The sequence below is a fragment of the Streptopelia decaocto genome, assembly GCF_964273445.1.
Source record: "Streptopelia decaocto genome assembly, chromosome: 24".
Taxonomy (NCBI): Eukaryota; Metazoa; Chordata; class Aves; order Columbiformes; family Columbidae; genus Streptopelia; species Streptopelia decaocto.
Window position 1 is genome coordinate 4,701,370 of NC_138679.1, and position 16,232 is coordinate 4,717,601.

A 16,232-nucleotide genomic window follows, 5' to 3' on the forward strand; every position below is an offset into this window, starting at 1 on the left:
CCCTCTTTGAACGTGGCGCAGCCTTTCTAACCAGGCTTTGCAATCCGGGTTTAACAGCCACCCCATGGGCAGCGCTGGCACTGCGGGACGAGTTGGGGCTCCTTGTCCCTTGGAAGAGGGAGCGATGGCTGCCTGGGTCCCTCCTCAAGTGCCAGACACAGCCCTGGGCAGGGTGAGCCCCACAGCACCCTGCACCCCATCCTGACGCTGCGTGTGGAGCAGCCCCCCCAGCCCAACCATAACCTAAACCTGGCACTAACCCATATCCCTAAGAACCTCATCTATACGTCTTTTAAACCCGTCTGGGGATGGCGACTCCACCACCGCCCCGGGCAGCCTGTTCCAGTGCTTCACAACCCTTCCCATGAAGATCCAGTTCACCGGGGGTCACTCCGTGCAGCCCCACACCACCCAAAAGGGCTCCCAAACGTCACCTCCTCGCTTGGCCCACCCCAGGGAGGTTTCAGTGTGTGGACAATGAAAACCTGCCCAGAAATGACAGAAAGCCCTGGGGTTTGTCCGGCTTTGGCTCAAGTATGAGCCGTTCTGGCAGCTCTGCCGGGGAGGCCAGGAAAGCTGCCCCAGCACCCCGGGGAGGCAGCACAAGGGACTCACTGTCGGGTCAGCCTGGGCAATCCAGACCCTCCCGGCTCCTCCAGCAACAACACAACAGCCTGAAGTTCGTTTCACTTTTATTTACATAATTGCACAGCCCGTTTCCCCCCATGACACTGGAATGTGGCGGGTCAGACACTGATTTCCCACATCCATGAGCTGAACATCTCCTCAGGAAGGAGGAGAAGACCCAAAGAGTCGCTATTGGGTTTTGCAGGGGTACATGCCACAACTCCAATTTATCGGCAACTACGATCAGGACGAGGAAGCTGAGAGCGAAGCCGCGGCCGCGCAGCAGCACAGGGCCGGGCCCCAGCCGCCCCAACCAGGGATTTCTGGCTTTCACAGTTGCATATTCGGATCAACGATGGGTTTCTGAACTGAAACACTGGCTCTGTTAAGTCTGTACTAGGGGCATGTGGTGTGGGGGTGCAAATCCTGCGTCACCCGGCAGAACCAGACGCCTCGCAAAACTGAGCTGCTGGGAGGCAGCCAGGGCTGGGGAGGTTCAACTAAAGCCCCAAGTTTTTCTTCGCTGGGAATGTCCTGGTGACACGGGGTTTGCTGGAGGAAAGGGACCCAGGACAAGGCACAGAGCAGGGGGGCAGCGCCTGGGGAGCTCCCTGCACCATGGGAAGGAGGATCCTGCTGCTGTGCAGGGACCACACAGAGGTCTCTGCGCTACAAAGCTCCAGGAGCAGCGGGGGCTGCGCCATCCCCCGCGACGGGAAAAGGGAAGGTGCCCATGGGAACGTGGCAGAAGGGGAGAGCCGGGCAGGGAGGCCCATAGAGAGAGGGGAGCAGAGACGCACAGCCTGGCCGTGGCAGGAAATATTCACCCCGTTATTAAACGAGACCCTCGTCCTCAGAACAGAGCAGCTCGGAGCATCCCAGAGCTGGGCAGGGAGAGGCCGGGATATCACTGAGCTGCACAAGAACCCGGGACAGAGCAGGCGCGGCCCCGGCTCCAGGCTGGGGCGAAGGATACTGGGAGAGACGGCACTGCTGCACGTGCCAACACCGACCCCAGCGCCAGGGAACAGCGGACACGTAAGGAAAACCATCCTGCTCTGCAGCTGGAGAGAAGGCAGAACAGCACGTGGTGCTTTGAATTCAAGCAATGACAGGTCTCAGTCTAGCAGGGCATCACACTGATGCAAAGGAGCAGAGGGACAGAGTGTGACCACCACTGCAAGGACACGGGCACCTTGGAGCCCGTCCCCTCTGCAGGGCAGGGGAAGAGCCGAGCTGGGGCCGAACAGCCGTGCACATGGAGCATCGCACACACCTGGAGCACCGCGCACACAGAGCACCGCGCACACCTGGAGCACTGTGCACACCTGGAGCACCGCGCACACCTGGACCACCATGCACATGGAGCACCGTGCACACCTGGAGCACCGCGCGCACCTGGACCACTGTGCACACCTGGAGCACCATGCACATGGAGCACCGCGCACACCTGGAGCACCGCGCACACCTGGAGCACCGTGCACACCTGGAGCACCGCGCGCACCTGGACCACTGTGCACACCTGGACCACCATGCACATGGAGCACCGCGCATACCTGGAGAACCACACACACCTGGAGCACCGCGCACACTAAGCACTGCGTATACCTGGAGCACTGCACACACAGAGCAGCGCACACATGGAGCACTGCACACACCTGGAGCACCGTGCACACCTGGAGCACCGCGCACACCTGGAGCACCGCGCACGGCAGCGCCAGCGCCGCGTCCTCACCGCCCACACACCGGCATCATCTGGCTGGTCGGGAGGCAGCGGACAACGAGGACTGAAGCCAAACTCAGAGAGAGACGCTCCGCTACATGCTAAAGACTCTTGGTAGAGTGGGCACCCCAAAACACGGGTGCGTTAGCTGGGAACACAGGTGGATGAAGGAGGAGGAGGAACACTGGCCCCGCAGGAGAGGGACCCAGAGCCTGTTCTCTGGCAAGCAGCGACCTTGGGGTGTTTTGCTAGAGGACACGTAAGAGGCAGCGCTTGTGAGGATGAACCACATCACAGCAGCTCTGGCTGCCGCTGAGGAATGTGCAAATAAAGCCCGCGGAGACAGCGCAGAGCACCTGCGGAACACACCCCGTCCCGTCCGGCACGTGCGTCACCGAGACCACGAGAGGCCCAGCCTCACGATGGGGAAACAGACTCCGGCTCTCACCTTTTGGGGTCAGGAAAGCTCCTTTCTGCATCTTTCAAAAGCAAAAGGCAATGGTGGGGTTAGGTAGCTGGAGCCATCACCTCCCACCCTCAGGTCCTCCATCTACCTGTGCCAGACACACCAAGAGCTGAGTGCAGCCGAGCCCTGGGGATGAGCCAGGATCTGCAAGGAAAGCGTTCTGTGAGATCATGTCTGCACAGGAAAAGATCTTCTCAGTTTGAAACTGATTTGGAGATTCTCAAAATTACAGTACTTTACAATACAAAATGTCTCCATTCAGTATTATGTCATTTTACTCCTTCTGGGATTATAATAATTATTAAAAACACACAACTTTCTAGAAAGGACAGAAACACCACGAAAGAGACCAAAGAGTAACGGGAAAGGCTGCTGCAGTATTATCAAAACCAATTTAGTGCAAAGGAGAAGGAACGGTCAATGAAAAGTGTTCTTTATATGCTCATTTGGAGAAAAGGCATAGATTTAACCTCTGAATGAGATCAGGCTGCCAGCTTCTATACTGAAGCTTAGAACATCAACACAAAAGGACTGGAACACAATATGCATGGCCATTAAAAAATAATATTATATAGATATATATATATATAGAGGGAGATATTTTCCACGTATGGTACTTAGTTATAGGAAAGCGTCTCTGCAGACTGGCACATTCTGCCATCGGGCTCTTTCGGGCCGTTCCGCACGGCAGACGTTGATTATCTGTCTGTTGGCCGCAGTATAAAGTACGTGCTGACCGCAAGGTCCCACGGGTGGGATGATGCTCCCGGTGCCTCCGCGGCCCCTGCGCGGGGACCCCGACCCCTCTGCTCCCGCCAGCCCCCGGAGCTGCCCCCGGAGCTGCCCCCGGCTCACACGGTGGTTTCATCCGCCGTCTTCTTCATCAGCTTGGCGGAGAGCAGGGAGTGGGGTGCGGGGTGAGGGTTCCGCGAGGTGGGGATCATCAAGCGGACTTTTTGGTTGGTCCTTCGCCACTCCGAGTACAGCTGGCAGTGGTAGCGGAACGAAACCTGGCGGGAGATAACGCGTGGGCCTGGTTACCGGACCCCAGCAGTGGCGCCAGGGCCACCCCCCACCCTCCGAACCCACCAGCACCCCAAGGGAGGCAGCACCGACCCCGAACCAGCCTGGGGCAATCCACGTCTCAAGCCTTTGATGAGGAATCTATTAATTACTGGTAAAGCTGAGCTGAGTGCAGCACATGGGCTTGTAGCCTCATCTGGGTGTTCCTGCTCCATGGGGGGATTGCACTGCATGAGCTTTTGAGGTCCCTTCCAACCCCTGACATTCTGGGATTCTGGGCAGCACCAGGACAGAGTTTCCCAGCTGGGTTGGGTACCAGACTGGTAAGATGTGTTGAGGAGGAACCACAACTCGGCCCTTCATCGAGCACCTTGTCTGGGCCACACAAGGGGATCTCGGCAGGACCTGGACCCAACCAGCCTCCCCCCACCTCCCAGATCCTGGTGGATCTTCACCCTTTGCAAGAGCCTCCTCTGCTTGGGCTGCGACAACCAGCTTCCATTATAAATTGGAGAATGACCTACTAGAGTGCAGCATAGGGGAAAGGGACCTGGGGGTCCTGGGGACAGCAGGGTGACCATGAGCCAGCACTGGGCCCTTGTGGCCAGGAAGCCAATGGGACCTGGGGTGGGTTAGAAGGGGGTGGTCAGTAGGTCAGAGAGGTTCTCCTGCCCCTCTGCTCTGCCCTGGGGAGACCACACCTGGAATCTTGTGTCCAGTTGTGGCCCCTCAGTTCCAGCAGGACAGGGAACTGCTGCAGAGAGTCCAGCGTAGGGCAACAAAGATGATTAAGGGAGTGGAGCATCTCCCTTATAAAGAAAGGCTGAGGGAGCTGGGGCTCTTTAGTTTGGAGAAGAGGAGACTGAGGGGTGACCTTATTAATGTTTAGAAATATATAAAGGGTGAGTTCCACAAGGATGGAGCCAGGCTCTTCTCGGTGGCAAACAATGATAGGACAAGGGGTAATGGGATCAAGCTGGAACACAAGAGGTTCCACTTAAATTTGAGGAAAAACAACTTCTCAGTAAGGGTGACAGAGCCTGGCCCAGGCTGCCCAGGGGGGTTGTGGAGTCTCCTTCTCTGCAGACATTCCAACCCGCCTGGACATGTTCCTGTGCGACCTCACCTGGGCGTTCCTGCTCCAGCAGGGGGATTGGACTGGATGAGCTTTTGAGGTCCCTTCCAATCCCAAACATACTGTGATACTGTGATACTGTGATACTGTGAATGCTGCAGGTGAGGCCGCCCCAGCGCAGAGCAGAGCGGGACAGTCCCCTCCTGCCCGGCTGGCCGTGCTGTGCTGGGTACACCGGGACACGGGTCCCTCTTGGCAACAGAACCTGAAAGAACTGAGTGGGAAGCAGAGGGAGGTCCCTGGTCTCGGAGCCTCATGGGCTTGCGGAGCGGACGGGCAGGGAGCTACTCCCGAGGCTCCCAGATGTGCTACAGATGTGCTACACAGCAAATCCACATTTGCTCTCCGGCTCTTCTGGAGTTGCCCCAAGCTGCAAGCTCCTGGCTGCCTAATTCAGCGTGTCCAAAGATGCAGAGCGAGGCATCTGCAGGAAGATCTCTCTCCCAGCATGGATCTGTTCAACACCCAGTGCGGGTTCCCGCTGATCCCCAGTGCCCCCAGCCCCACAGCCGCGGGCCAAGGCGGCTGGAACCAAGACTCCTGTCCCAAAGCCCAGTATGAGAGAAAAGTCAGAGGTGTCCCAGGGCTGGAGTGTTCCTGGCACACACCCTTCCGTGCTGCTGACCTCTGAAAAATATTGCGTAGGAACTGGTTTAGTTGTGGGCCACAGAGAACCCCAACGGCCGGTCTGAGCACTGAGCAGCACAAAGTCGGGGGGGACATAATGAAGATTATTGACGGGTCAAACATCTTCCAGAGTTGTTTTTTTTTTCCCTAAATGACCCAGGTACCAAGTTTGTGTTTCTTCTTGAAAAGAGGAGCAGGCACAACAGCTGGGCCACTGCCTGTCCCAGCACCGGGCACACAACACCCTGGGGAACACGGCTCCCGTGCTGGTCTGGAAAGCAGACGATCAGAAGTGGTTTATCATTCTCAGCAACAACTTTAGCAGCTCCCATTTGAAGATAATTAAATGGATGGTCAAGAGAAAGAGCCTAAGGTTTTCTCCCAATGGGAGTCAGAATCATAGAACAGAATCATTTTGGTTGAAGAGACCCTTAAGATCATTGAGTCCAACCGTAACATAACTCCAGCTCTAAACCATGTCCCTAAGAGCCTCACCTATACATCTTTTAAACACCTCCAGGGATTGCGACTCCACCGCTGCCCTTGGCAGCGTGTTCCAGTGCTTCACAACCCTTTCCATGAAGAAATTGTTCCCAAGATCCAATCTGAACCTTCCCTGGCTGGCAGGGACGCGGCACAAGCCAGGACTTCTGTCTCCCTTTTGAACAGAAACGGGGCCCTCGCCAGCAGACACTTACCAGCGTCCAAAGGACGTAGATTGTGAAAAGTGCTATAGTTAGTGCTATGAGTCCGATGGCCTCCAGGCGGCTGTTGAACTGCAGGTGATCCTGGGCTCCGCGCAGGCACAGCCAGCCCGAGATCGCCGCCAGAGGGGTGATGAACAGGAAACACACCATGTCACAGAAGAGGGTTCTCTTCTCATTGCGGGGACCAGGATCCTTCAGCCACTGCGGGAAGGAACGGAGGGAGAAATACCATCAGCCAGCGGCACGCAGAGCACACGGCGCGGGCAAAACGGGCCCGCGGTGCCGGGAAGCTCTCGCGTGCTCCCCGCAGTCTGTATGTACCTTGTGTGTACATTTAACTCACATAAACCACCACAGAAACAAAGCTAGAGAGTGTCAAGTATATTTTTAACAATCAGTGAGAGCAAGGGAAGAGACAACTGAGGAATATGTGCAGGGGAAGGCAGTAGGAAACACAGGAGCTGCCTGGGCTCTTCACCGGAGTAGCAAGGAGCAGGCAGAAGCCGTCAGTTCAGTAAAGCCTGGCTTAGTAAAGACCTGCCAGGTCTTGGATTGAGCTTCAATAGAAACACACCCAGGACTCTGCAGCTGGTGCAGGGGCTGTGGGAAACTGGAGCATCGGGTCGGCAGCTGTCCCAAATCCAGCCCCCTGGTTCCTTTTGGAGGATTGTGGCATTTTAGAGTTTCACTCCTGACTTAAATCAAATCTGAGAAGTCCAGGTGCACCTGAGAGACTGCACAGGACAGCTGTGCAGAGGGAGCACTCTCAGGGGTCTGGTGCTTCAGAGAATCATAGAACAGAATCTTAGAATCTTTGGTTGGAAGAGACCCTCAGGATCATCGAGTCCAACCATAACCCAACTCTGGCCCTGCCCCATGTCCCTGAGAACCTCATCTGAACACCTTTTGAACATCTCCAGAGATAGTGACTCCAGCACTGCCCTGGGCAGCCTGTTCCAATGCCCCACAGCCCTTTGGGGAAGAAATTGTTCCCAGATCCAACCTCAACCTCCCCTGGCGCAACTTGAGGCCGTTTCCTCTGCTCCTGGCGCTTGTTCCTGGGGAGCAGAGCCCGACCCCCCTGGCTCCAAGCTCCTTCCAGGCAGTTCAGAGATCAGAAGGTCTCCCCTCAGCTCCTGTTCTCCAGCTGAACCCCCAGGTCCCTCAGCCGCTCCCATCACACTTGTGCTCCAGCCCCTCACCAGCTCCGTTCCCTCCTCTTCACTCTCTCTAGTCCCTCAATGTCCTTCTTATGATGAGGGGCCCAAAACTGACCCCAGGATCCAAGGTTTGGCCTCCCCAGTGCCCAGCACAGTGGCACAATCGCTTCTCCAGTCCTGCTGGCCACACTGTTCCTGATACCAGCCAGGATGCTGGTGGCCTCTTGGCCACCTGGGCACACGCTGGCTCATGTTTGACACCCCCAGGTCTTTTTCCTCCAGGCACTTTCCAGCCGCTCTTCCCCAGCTGCAGCGTTCATGGGGTTGTTGTGACCCAAGTGCAGGACCCAGCACTTGGCCTTGTTGAACTTCAGACAATTGGCTTCAGCCCATCGATCCAGATCCCTCTGTAGAGCCTCCTGCCCTCCAGCAGATCAGCACTGCAGCCAACTTGGTGTCCCCTCTGAACTCACTGAGGCTGCACTCGATCCCCTCATCCAGATCACTGGTAAAGAGATTAAACAGAACTGGCTCAAATACTGAATTTCCCCAGGGCTGGAGCAAGACTGGTACTCAACCCAGGCCACCGGTGTGGAACACAACACCCACGCACCCTGTGTGTTCACTGAGATGATGACAGAGAGGAAAAAAGAATATCACTTCAGCAACTAAGAATCCAAGACTGGAGAGAAAACAAAACAGAAAAGCAAAAGGAAAGAGAGCGACTAGCAGGAAGTTTTGCACCTGAGCAGACAAAGCAGGAGAGCTGCCAAGGGATCCCTGTGTTTGGTGGCCCTGGCAGAGGACGGTAACATAAACCCATTTGCTTTTACAGAACAACCTGTGCCCGAATCTGCACCTTCTCACAGAGAAAGACTTGGACCATCTCCAAAGAGAAAGCAGAAAGTGAGGAGGGACACAGAGGAAGATCCCCCGCTGCTCTTCCCCCAGATCTCAGTGGATCACAAGTGACCACAAAGGGATGAGGCCCGATCGCAGACACAGGTGCTGGAAACTCCCCCGTCCTGACTGCAACGTCCCAAAGTCCTTCCCATCGCTGGTGACCATCCAGCGGCCACGGCGCGGTCGGACCCGCCCGGATCGGGACAGAGCCCGTTCTGCCGTGTTCCTCCCAATCTCAGGTTTGCTTTCTCGCCCCCGCCGCAGCGGGGGTCGCTGCACTTTGCTCTGTTAAACCCTTTGCCAGCGCTTCCCTCCCACAGCTCCAAACCCAGCTCGCTGCGGGCAGCTTTCCCTCAACAGGCCGTCTCCAAACACTCACCCATTTTAGGAGTCCTGACTTGCTTCCAGTATGGGTCCATTTTAGACACTTGACTCTGACAACAGCAATTGTTCTAGTTTTCCTGGGATTATGCTATTTTCAGCTTTTCCTTTCCATTTTTAGAATAGCAAGCGGCTGTGGTTCCTACCGATACCCAGCGTTCTTACAGCACATTTTTACTGGGAGTTCTATATTTTGAGCTGACGGATTCTTCCTTCTTTCCTGCACGAGGATGACTGGTCTCATTTAGGATTGTTTTTTCCTCAAAAACTGGAGAAAATGATTAAAAAGGCCCAGTTGGCACAGGGGAGGGAATGTCCCCAAGGCAGCCGGGCATGTCCTGTGGCCAGACCGGGAACAAGTGGCACCACAAAAAGGGACCCGTCTGGGGACTCTGCAAACAAAGCTCCTTCCCTGGAGGGGAAACCACAGTTTAAACAGCAGTACAGAAGGGGTGGTGGCAGGTACGGAGGAAATTATTGAGGCCACACCAGTCAAAACAGAGCACAGGTAACCTGAGGATGCGGCTGCCCAGAAAGTCAAGCAGAAAGCGCTGGCCCAGAAGGGGAGCGGGGATGGGCGCCCAAAATTGGTGCAGATTTAACTACGGAGAGAATGTAACGTCAGGGCCATAGAGCAGAGGGGTGAGGGCAGGATGAGGAGTGCACACAAGTGGTGTTGAATGGGAAAGAGAAGGGGGAGATGGCAAATCCAAGCAAGGGACAGCAATGTGGCTGGAGCCATGGGAGCGGCTCTGCAGGCACCGCGGTGGGACACGGAGCTGGCCCAGGATGGAGGAGACGATGCTGCAGCAACGGGTGAGAGCCTGGCCAGGAATTTCAGCGGGGAGGGCAAGATATTTGAGGGATGTGACCTGAAGCATCTGAGAGGTCCAAAGAGTGCAAGAACAAGCGAAGCCAGAGAGCAAGATGGGAACCGAAGAGCACAAACAGATCTGGGGACTGAGTAAAGCTCCTTCAGTGACAGAGGACAAGCAAGAAGCGTTTTTAAAGCCATTCTGAACACAACGCGATGGCCAGACAGCCAAAAGGAAACTTGAGAGCTGTCCCACGTGTGGTTTGGACAGGAGGAGCTGGGAGAAGGGGGCAGAGCTGCAAGTCACCCCCCGTGCGGCTCCGCGGAGGAGATTAGTGATGCGCTGCATGGGGCAGATAAGGACCACACACAGCTGGAGCGGCGCCGAGAGGGAGCGAGGGCGGACGGAGCCCACGGGCGCAGTCAAGCTGCTCCTAAAACAGCAAATCGGCAGCTGCGTCACCCGAACGCCCAGTTGTCCCAGCTGCACAGCCCCTGCTGAACACCGAATCACCCAACTAGACCAACACCCCTCGGGCAGCAAGCCCAGGACCCCCCACCCCCTATCCAACAACATCTTGGGTCACTTCTGACCCTCGTAAAACAAAAATCCCCGGGGCTGAAGGCAGATAGGTATTTTACTGCATCTTATTCTATTTATATTCCTTGTGACCTTTGAAACTCCTCCTTCCTCACTAAGATGGGAGCCAAACATGTAGAGGCAGGAAGCAAATTAATTTCATTTTGAAGTAGTTGATTTATTTTGCCAATAGGCACTGACACTGTAAAAAAAGGATACAATAAGGCACCCTAAGGGTGCAGGGTTTCTGGCGCAGCAGCACATTAGTGCATCTGGGACTTAAAATTAACCTTGCAAACAATCCAAGAAGCGGACGGTCAGATTAAACAATTTTTGTAGGGAAAATTAGCAAGTAAACACGGAAAAGCAACAAAGCACAACTTGGTCTTCTTCCAGGCCAAGTCCAAAGCGATTGCTTCCATGCTGTTTGTGTGCGAGACTAAAGGGAAGGGGCAGAACCAGCTGCTCACTGCCCGCCCTGCTGGGAACAACCGCTGCTTGTGCAACAAGAACCTTTTCTGGGTACAACCACATTTCTCTGTCCTCCAGCACGATCCTGAGGCGTTCCCAGGTGTTCTTTTTACTGGGATCAGCGGGGCTGAGGAAGGGAGCTCATTTCTCAGACCCACGGCAGGGCTATGGGATGATGAGGATCTGATGTGTGGGTGTTGCAGTGCCCATGAAACCAGGGTGAGCCTCATGTGATGGAAAGCAGGAGGAGGATGTGCAGAAAAAGGCACCAGGACATCCTCAGCTCCTCTGGAAGCCAAGAGCAGAGCTCAGGGTACAACAGAGGAGTCTCCAGACAGTCCATCCCAGCACCTGCTGCTCCACATCTGGGCGCTGGGCTGTGTTCTGCTGCTTGGACCAAGGGGAAGGGACCGATGAGGGACAATCCCAGCAGCGCTCAGCACCGTGCAGTCCTGCTGGGGGGTTATAAATCACAGAACCCCAGCCTGGTTGGGTTGCAGCAGCTCTGCAGATCCCCAGCCCCCCCTGCTCACGCAGGGTCACAGAGCAGATCACACAGGTGGGCCCAGGGGGTTGGAATGTCTCAGAGCAGGAGACTCCACACCCGCTCTGGGCAGCCTGGGCCAGGCTCTGGCACCTCCCAGCAAACAAGTTTCTGCTCATGTTCACATGGAGCCTCCTGTGTTTCAGTCTGTGCCCGTTGCCCCTCACCCTGGCGCTGGGCACCACTGAACAGAGTCTGGTCCATCCTCTGACACCCACCCTGAGATATTGATCCATTGATCAGATCCCTCTCAGCTTCTCTTCTCCAGCTCAACAGCCCCAGCTCCCTCAGTCTCTCCTCATCACAAAGATGCTCCGGACCCCTCAGCATCTTTGTCACTCTCTGCTGGACTCCCTCCAGTCATTCCTTGTCCTTCTTAAACTGGGGAGCCCAGAACTGGTCCCAGTTCTGCAGATGTGGCCACAGCAGGGCAGAGCAGAGGGGGAGGATGAACCTCCCTGATCTGCTGCTCACACTCTTCCTCTTCACCAGGTCCTGCTCTGCCCACTCCTCCAATGGGTGTTTTGGAATAAGCTTTCATTGATTTTTGCAGCCCACCTACCCTGTGCTGCAAAGCGCACATGGCTGTGAGCTACCAGCCTGTTCCACGAACCACACCGCACACAGCGCTCACGTGCGGCCGGCAGCTGCGCCGTGCCAAGCGGGACCAGCACCGGTGGCTCCAGCACCTCCGGTCAGCACGTGCTCAGTCTCCCACCCGACCACTCTCTGCTGAGCCCCACTCAGGACCAGCGTGACCTGTCAGTCTCTGACCCTGTCACAACGTCCCCATGTGTTTCACAGCCCTGGTGTGACGCAAGGTGCAGCAGCTATGGGAGTGTTTGGCTGTGCAAAGCCAGATGAGTTACAAAACATCCCCTGTCCTTTCTGGCCACCAAATCGTTACCCTGTGGCTGCTCAGGCGCCTGTAGATTTTCCATTTGCTGTTGACTGGGGGCCTGGCTATGTCAGCCAGGCAGCAAAACATGACCTGGATTCCCAGCAGCACGATCAGCCCTGTCCCTGCCCCAGGGAATGTGTCGAAGCAAAAAATGCAGCTTCAGAAGAGGAACTATCACATCCCTTCTCTGGGCATCCACCCAAATCTCCTTGCAGGCCACCGAGCCCCAAGGGCAACCCCAGCAGGATGGTCCCATTTCCATTACCAAGACTGGGGGGGATGTTTTCCAACAGAGCACCCAGAGTTCAAGGAGCCAAGATCCAGAAACAGCCCTCACCCTGCAAGCAGGCAGCTAAACGCTGCAGAGCAAAGCTGCCCCTCCTCAGCCTCCTTTCCCCACTGAGCAACCGCCTGCCATTGATGTTCCACAAACCCCAACAACCTGAATCATAGAATCACAATGTCCTGAGCTGGAAGGACCCACAGGACCATTGGTTCCAACTGCTGTCCCTGCACAGGACACCCCACAGGTCACCCCGTGTGTCTGAGGACGGTGTCCAGTCTCTTCTTGAACACTGTCAGGTTGGGCCGTGACCCCTCCCTGGGGAGCCTGTTCAGTGTCCAGCACCTCTGGGGAAGAACCTTTTCCTCATGTCCCACTGCCCCTCCCTGGCACATCTTCTGCCGTTCCCTGGGCTCTGTCACTGTCACAGAGCAGAGCTCACCCTGCCCCTCCTGCTCCTGCTGAGGAACCTGCAGCCCATGAGCTCTGCCCTCAGGCTGCTCTGCTCCAGCTGAGCAAACCCAGGGACTGCAGCCGCTGCTCATCCGGCTTCCCCTCCAAACCTTCAGCAGCTTCGTGTTCCTGAATCTCACCTGGCAGGGGCACAAGAACATTCCCCATGCGCCCAGCTCAGCTCCAGCCATGAGGATGCACTGGGCACAGGGCTGATCCAAGAGCTGCAGGAGCGCTAGAAATGGGGGACAGGAGAGGAACGGACCCAGGCAGCCCTGCAGGCCACCAGGACGCTTCGTGCACAGCAGCAGGTGCCTCTGTGGTTGGTGTCACCGCGGGAAATGCTGCAAATATGAGATGACGGCACCAGCAGCAGCTGCACCCCAGAGAAACCCCACTGGTACAAGATGCTCAAGATCCTCAGGGCACAGAGACGGCTGCACAAAGCAGTGAAGATGGACGTGTAGGGAAGAGACCAGCGCTGGGAAGTGCCAAGAGCGCAGGGAGGGAGTATTTCCAGTTTTGGCCCCAAAGAGGCCATTCCAGGTTACAGAGCAGGGCCAGGGACTGCACAGAGAAACACCAAGAGGATCTAGGCTGGGATCGGAGAAGAGCAAATGCAAAGGGAGAAAGGAACTGCACTCAGCTGGGGCCAAAAGGGATTTGGTTTTCACTCGATAGAGGAGTCTGGCTCCGAGAAAGGAGAGAGACGAGCTGGGGAGGAGCACAGACGGGAAACAGAACAGCGCAGTGAGTACGGCAGAGGAGTTCGAGGAAAGCGAGGAAGATAAGGCTGGAGGAAGGGTGGGGAGCCGCTGTCACATCTCAGTTCTCTGAACTGGAGGGGGGGCAGCGATCGCTGCGCCCAGAGGCAACATTTCTTTGCCTAATAACACGAGCAGGAATAACAAGAATATCAGTATTGCTCCCCGCAAACATCACTTTAGTGGCACGGTGAGAGGAGCAGGGACTGCCCGTGCAGACCCACAGGACGTGTCCCGTCCTCCAGCGGGACCCGAACAGCCAAGCGAACATCTGAGAATTTCAAGCACGCTTTGCTGCGGGCGACGGTCGCGTTTGGAAGTTGTACTTTCCTTATGAGACAAAAAAAAGCAACATTGACCTATACAAAAAGTCCAGTTTCAGTGAACAGAAAGTATTAGCGGACAGTGACAAATATGCATCTTTTAATCAAAATTGCATAATAAAAGACAACGAACAACAGTAGCAGCAAAAACCTGGCAGTGTCCTGCATAGTGCCGTTGGAAAGAGCTGTTTTGCGGAGGCATAGGGACACACAGACACTGCTAAAGCTCTCATTTCTAAACACAGAATGTTAACACACATATTGCAGAAAAGCACCAGCATTGGAGACAAGGAAGCAGAATTTTCTTGGGGGTCCATTGTGAGACCTGCTTGCAAGGACAGAAACATGGGACCAAACAGTGTGGCTAAAGCACTCCAGTGGTGACCGATCCATTCCTGGTTTGGAATGATCAGCTGTTTTGAGCGAGTTTTGCTTTAGTATATAAAAGGTATATACTAAGGTATTAAATGCTTAGAGAAGCATTAGGAACAAGTCATGCATAACACTCATTAGCTTTTACCACCAGGATATGTTGGCTTTCGACGTCCTGGTAATTTTAGCAAAGCCGGAGCCTTGGCCTCAGCACCAGAAATTCACACCCACTCTCAGAGCCGAGTCCTGTAACCCTGAGGTTCCTCTCCCCAGGATTCGCATGAAGTGTGGACAAAAATACACCCTTCCTCTTTTCCATGGGCTGACATTTCCTGGGATTAAACAGCTGCGGATGTTTCCACGTAGAGACCTCGGCTGCTCGGCACAGAACCGGCCAAAGGAGATGGGAAACTGAGTCACAGCATGGGCAGAGGGTCTGAAATGGGGGTCTCTGAGGTGCTGTTTCTCTTCACAAACACTCAGAGGGGACAAAATTAACAACAGGTCCAAGCTAAAACACTTTACAAGGGGTTAATGAATTGAAAAGGGAAATAAGTGTGTGGGCCACAGCAAAACACACAAAACAAGGCGGTGGTGGAAATACTTTCGGTGGGAAAGCAAATAGGGCAAAGGGGAAGGAGTGGGCTCGGGTACGTGAAATACAGACCGACCCGTGTGCCCAGCGGCGCTGAACCTGCTTGTGGCTGCAGACGCGAAGCCACAGCCTTGCTAACACCTTCTAGAAATACACGACACATCCAACGCGGCACCAAAGGTCTCGATCCATCCATTTCTGCCCCAAATCCTAGAGGACAAAGCACCTTCAGCGAGGAGAGCAATAGGTTTGTGATGGATTTAGCTGTAGACCAAAGAAAGGTGTTTACATGGAAGGGAGAACACTAATGGGGGATATTTAGACTCGTACAATGAGGTGCCTGTAACGGCACTTACCTCAGTTCTCCAAGAACCAGAAAAAGGCTCCAGACAAGCTGACCCATCTAGCCCAGGAGTCTAAAGAAGCACGAATTGATCACAAGAGGCATTTCCTTCTCTGCATAGGACTCTAAAGAACAAGCTTTGGCTGAGGTGAATTTAAGGTGTTAAAAGGTCAGACAAATAAACGCAACCATGCCCAGGGAACTGTGTGACAACCCATGGCCTGGGAGAAAGAGCCGGTCAGAGCAATGATCTGGAGAGGAAAAACACAGATGTTTCCAGTAACAGAGCCCAGGGAACGGCAGAAGATGTGCCAGGGGGGGTCAGTGGGACATGAGGAAAAGGTTCTTCCCCAGAGGTGCTGGACACTGAACAGGCTCCCCAGGGAGGGGTCACGGCCCCAACCTGACAGTGTTCAAGAAGAGACTGGACACCGTCCTCAGACACACGGGGTGACCTGTGGGGTGTCCTGTGCAGGGACAGCAGTTGGAACCAATGATCCTGTGGGTCCCTCCAGCTCAGGACATTCTGTGATTCTATGAAGATGGATCTTGGGCAGTAACTCTGCATTTTCTGTGCTTAACGTTATTGGAACAAAGCAGGCGCTGCCTGTTCCAGGAAAGCTGTGTGCACTGCAACTTTGGGTTCAAACATTTCATCTCAATACTGCTGCAGTCTTCCAGGTAACACAGGAACGGATTTTGCATGTTTTGACTACGCCAGCCGTGCCGGTTGGCGTCTCCCGGATTCAGATCACATACAGAAGCACATTAAACTAACTGATGTAGGGAAGTCAAGGACTGGAAAACCATCCCTGCCCAAGGTTTGGCCACCTCGTTCCTGCTGGGGACACACTCACACTCCAGAGCCCCAGCCCACGACCCTCCTGTGCCGGAGACCCTTTCAGAAAGCAAAGCAGAAGCTGTTCTGTCCTTTCCCGGCGTTGTGACCGCATCAACTCCCCATCCTCACCTGCTGTGCTTCAAAACGTGCCCCAAAACCACGCTCAGCCCATCAATCCCACAGCTCTACAGTTAAC

At 55.1% G+C, this 16,232-nt stretch overlaps 1 protein-coding gene across 11 annotated transcripts in view; it reads right to left on the minus strand.

Moving 5' to 3' along the window:
* Nucleotides 1-227: 227 nt before the first annotated feature.
* The window catches only part of MARCHF2 (membrane associated ring-CH-type finger 2), a 41,410-nt gene continuing 25,405 nt past the window's right edge, over nt 228-16,232 (minus strand). For 5 of the 11 annotated variants that reach the window (XM_082072396.1, XM_082072397.1, XM_082072400.1 and 2 more), the window contains exons 4-5: nt 6,300-6,509; nt 228-3,826 (exon numbers count right to left, since the gene is read on the minus strand). In XM_082072396.1, the coding sequence (XP_081928522.1) occupies nt 3,668-3,826; nt 6,300-6,509 (369 nt within the window). In that variant the 3' untranslated portion in view covers nt 228-3,667. The remainder of the gene's footprint in view (nt 3,827-6,299; nt 6,510-16,232) is intronic. The other 6 variants (XR_014186012.1, XR_014186013.1, XR_014186014.1 and 3 more) reach the window with 6 other exon arrangements.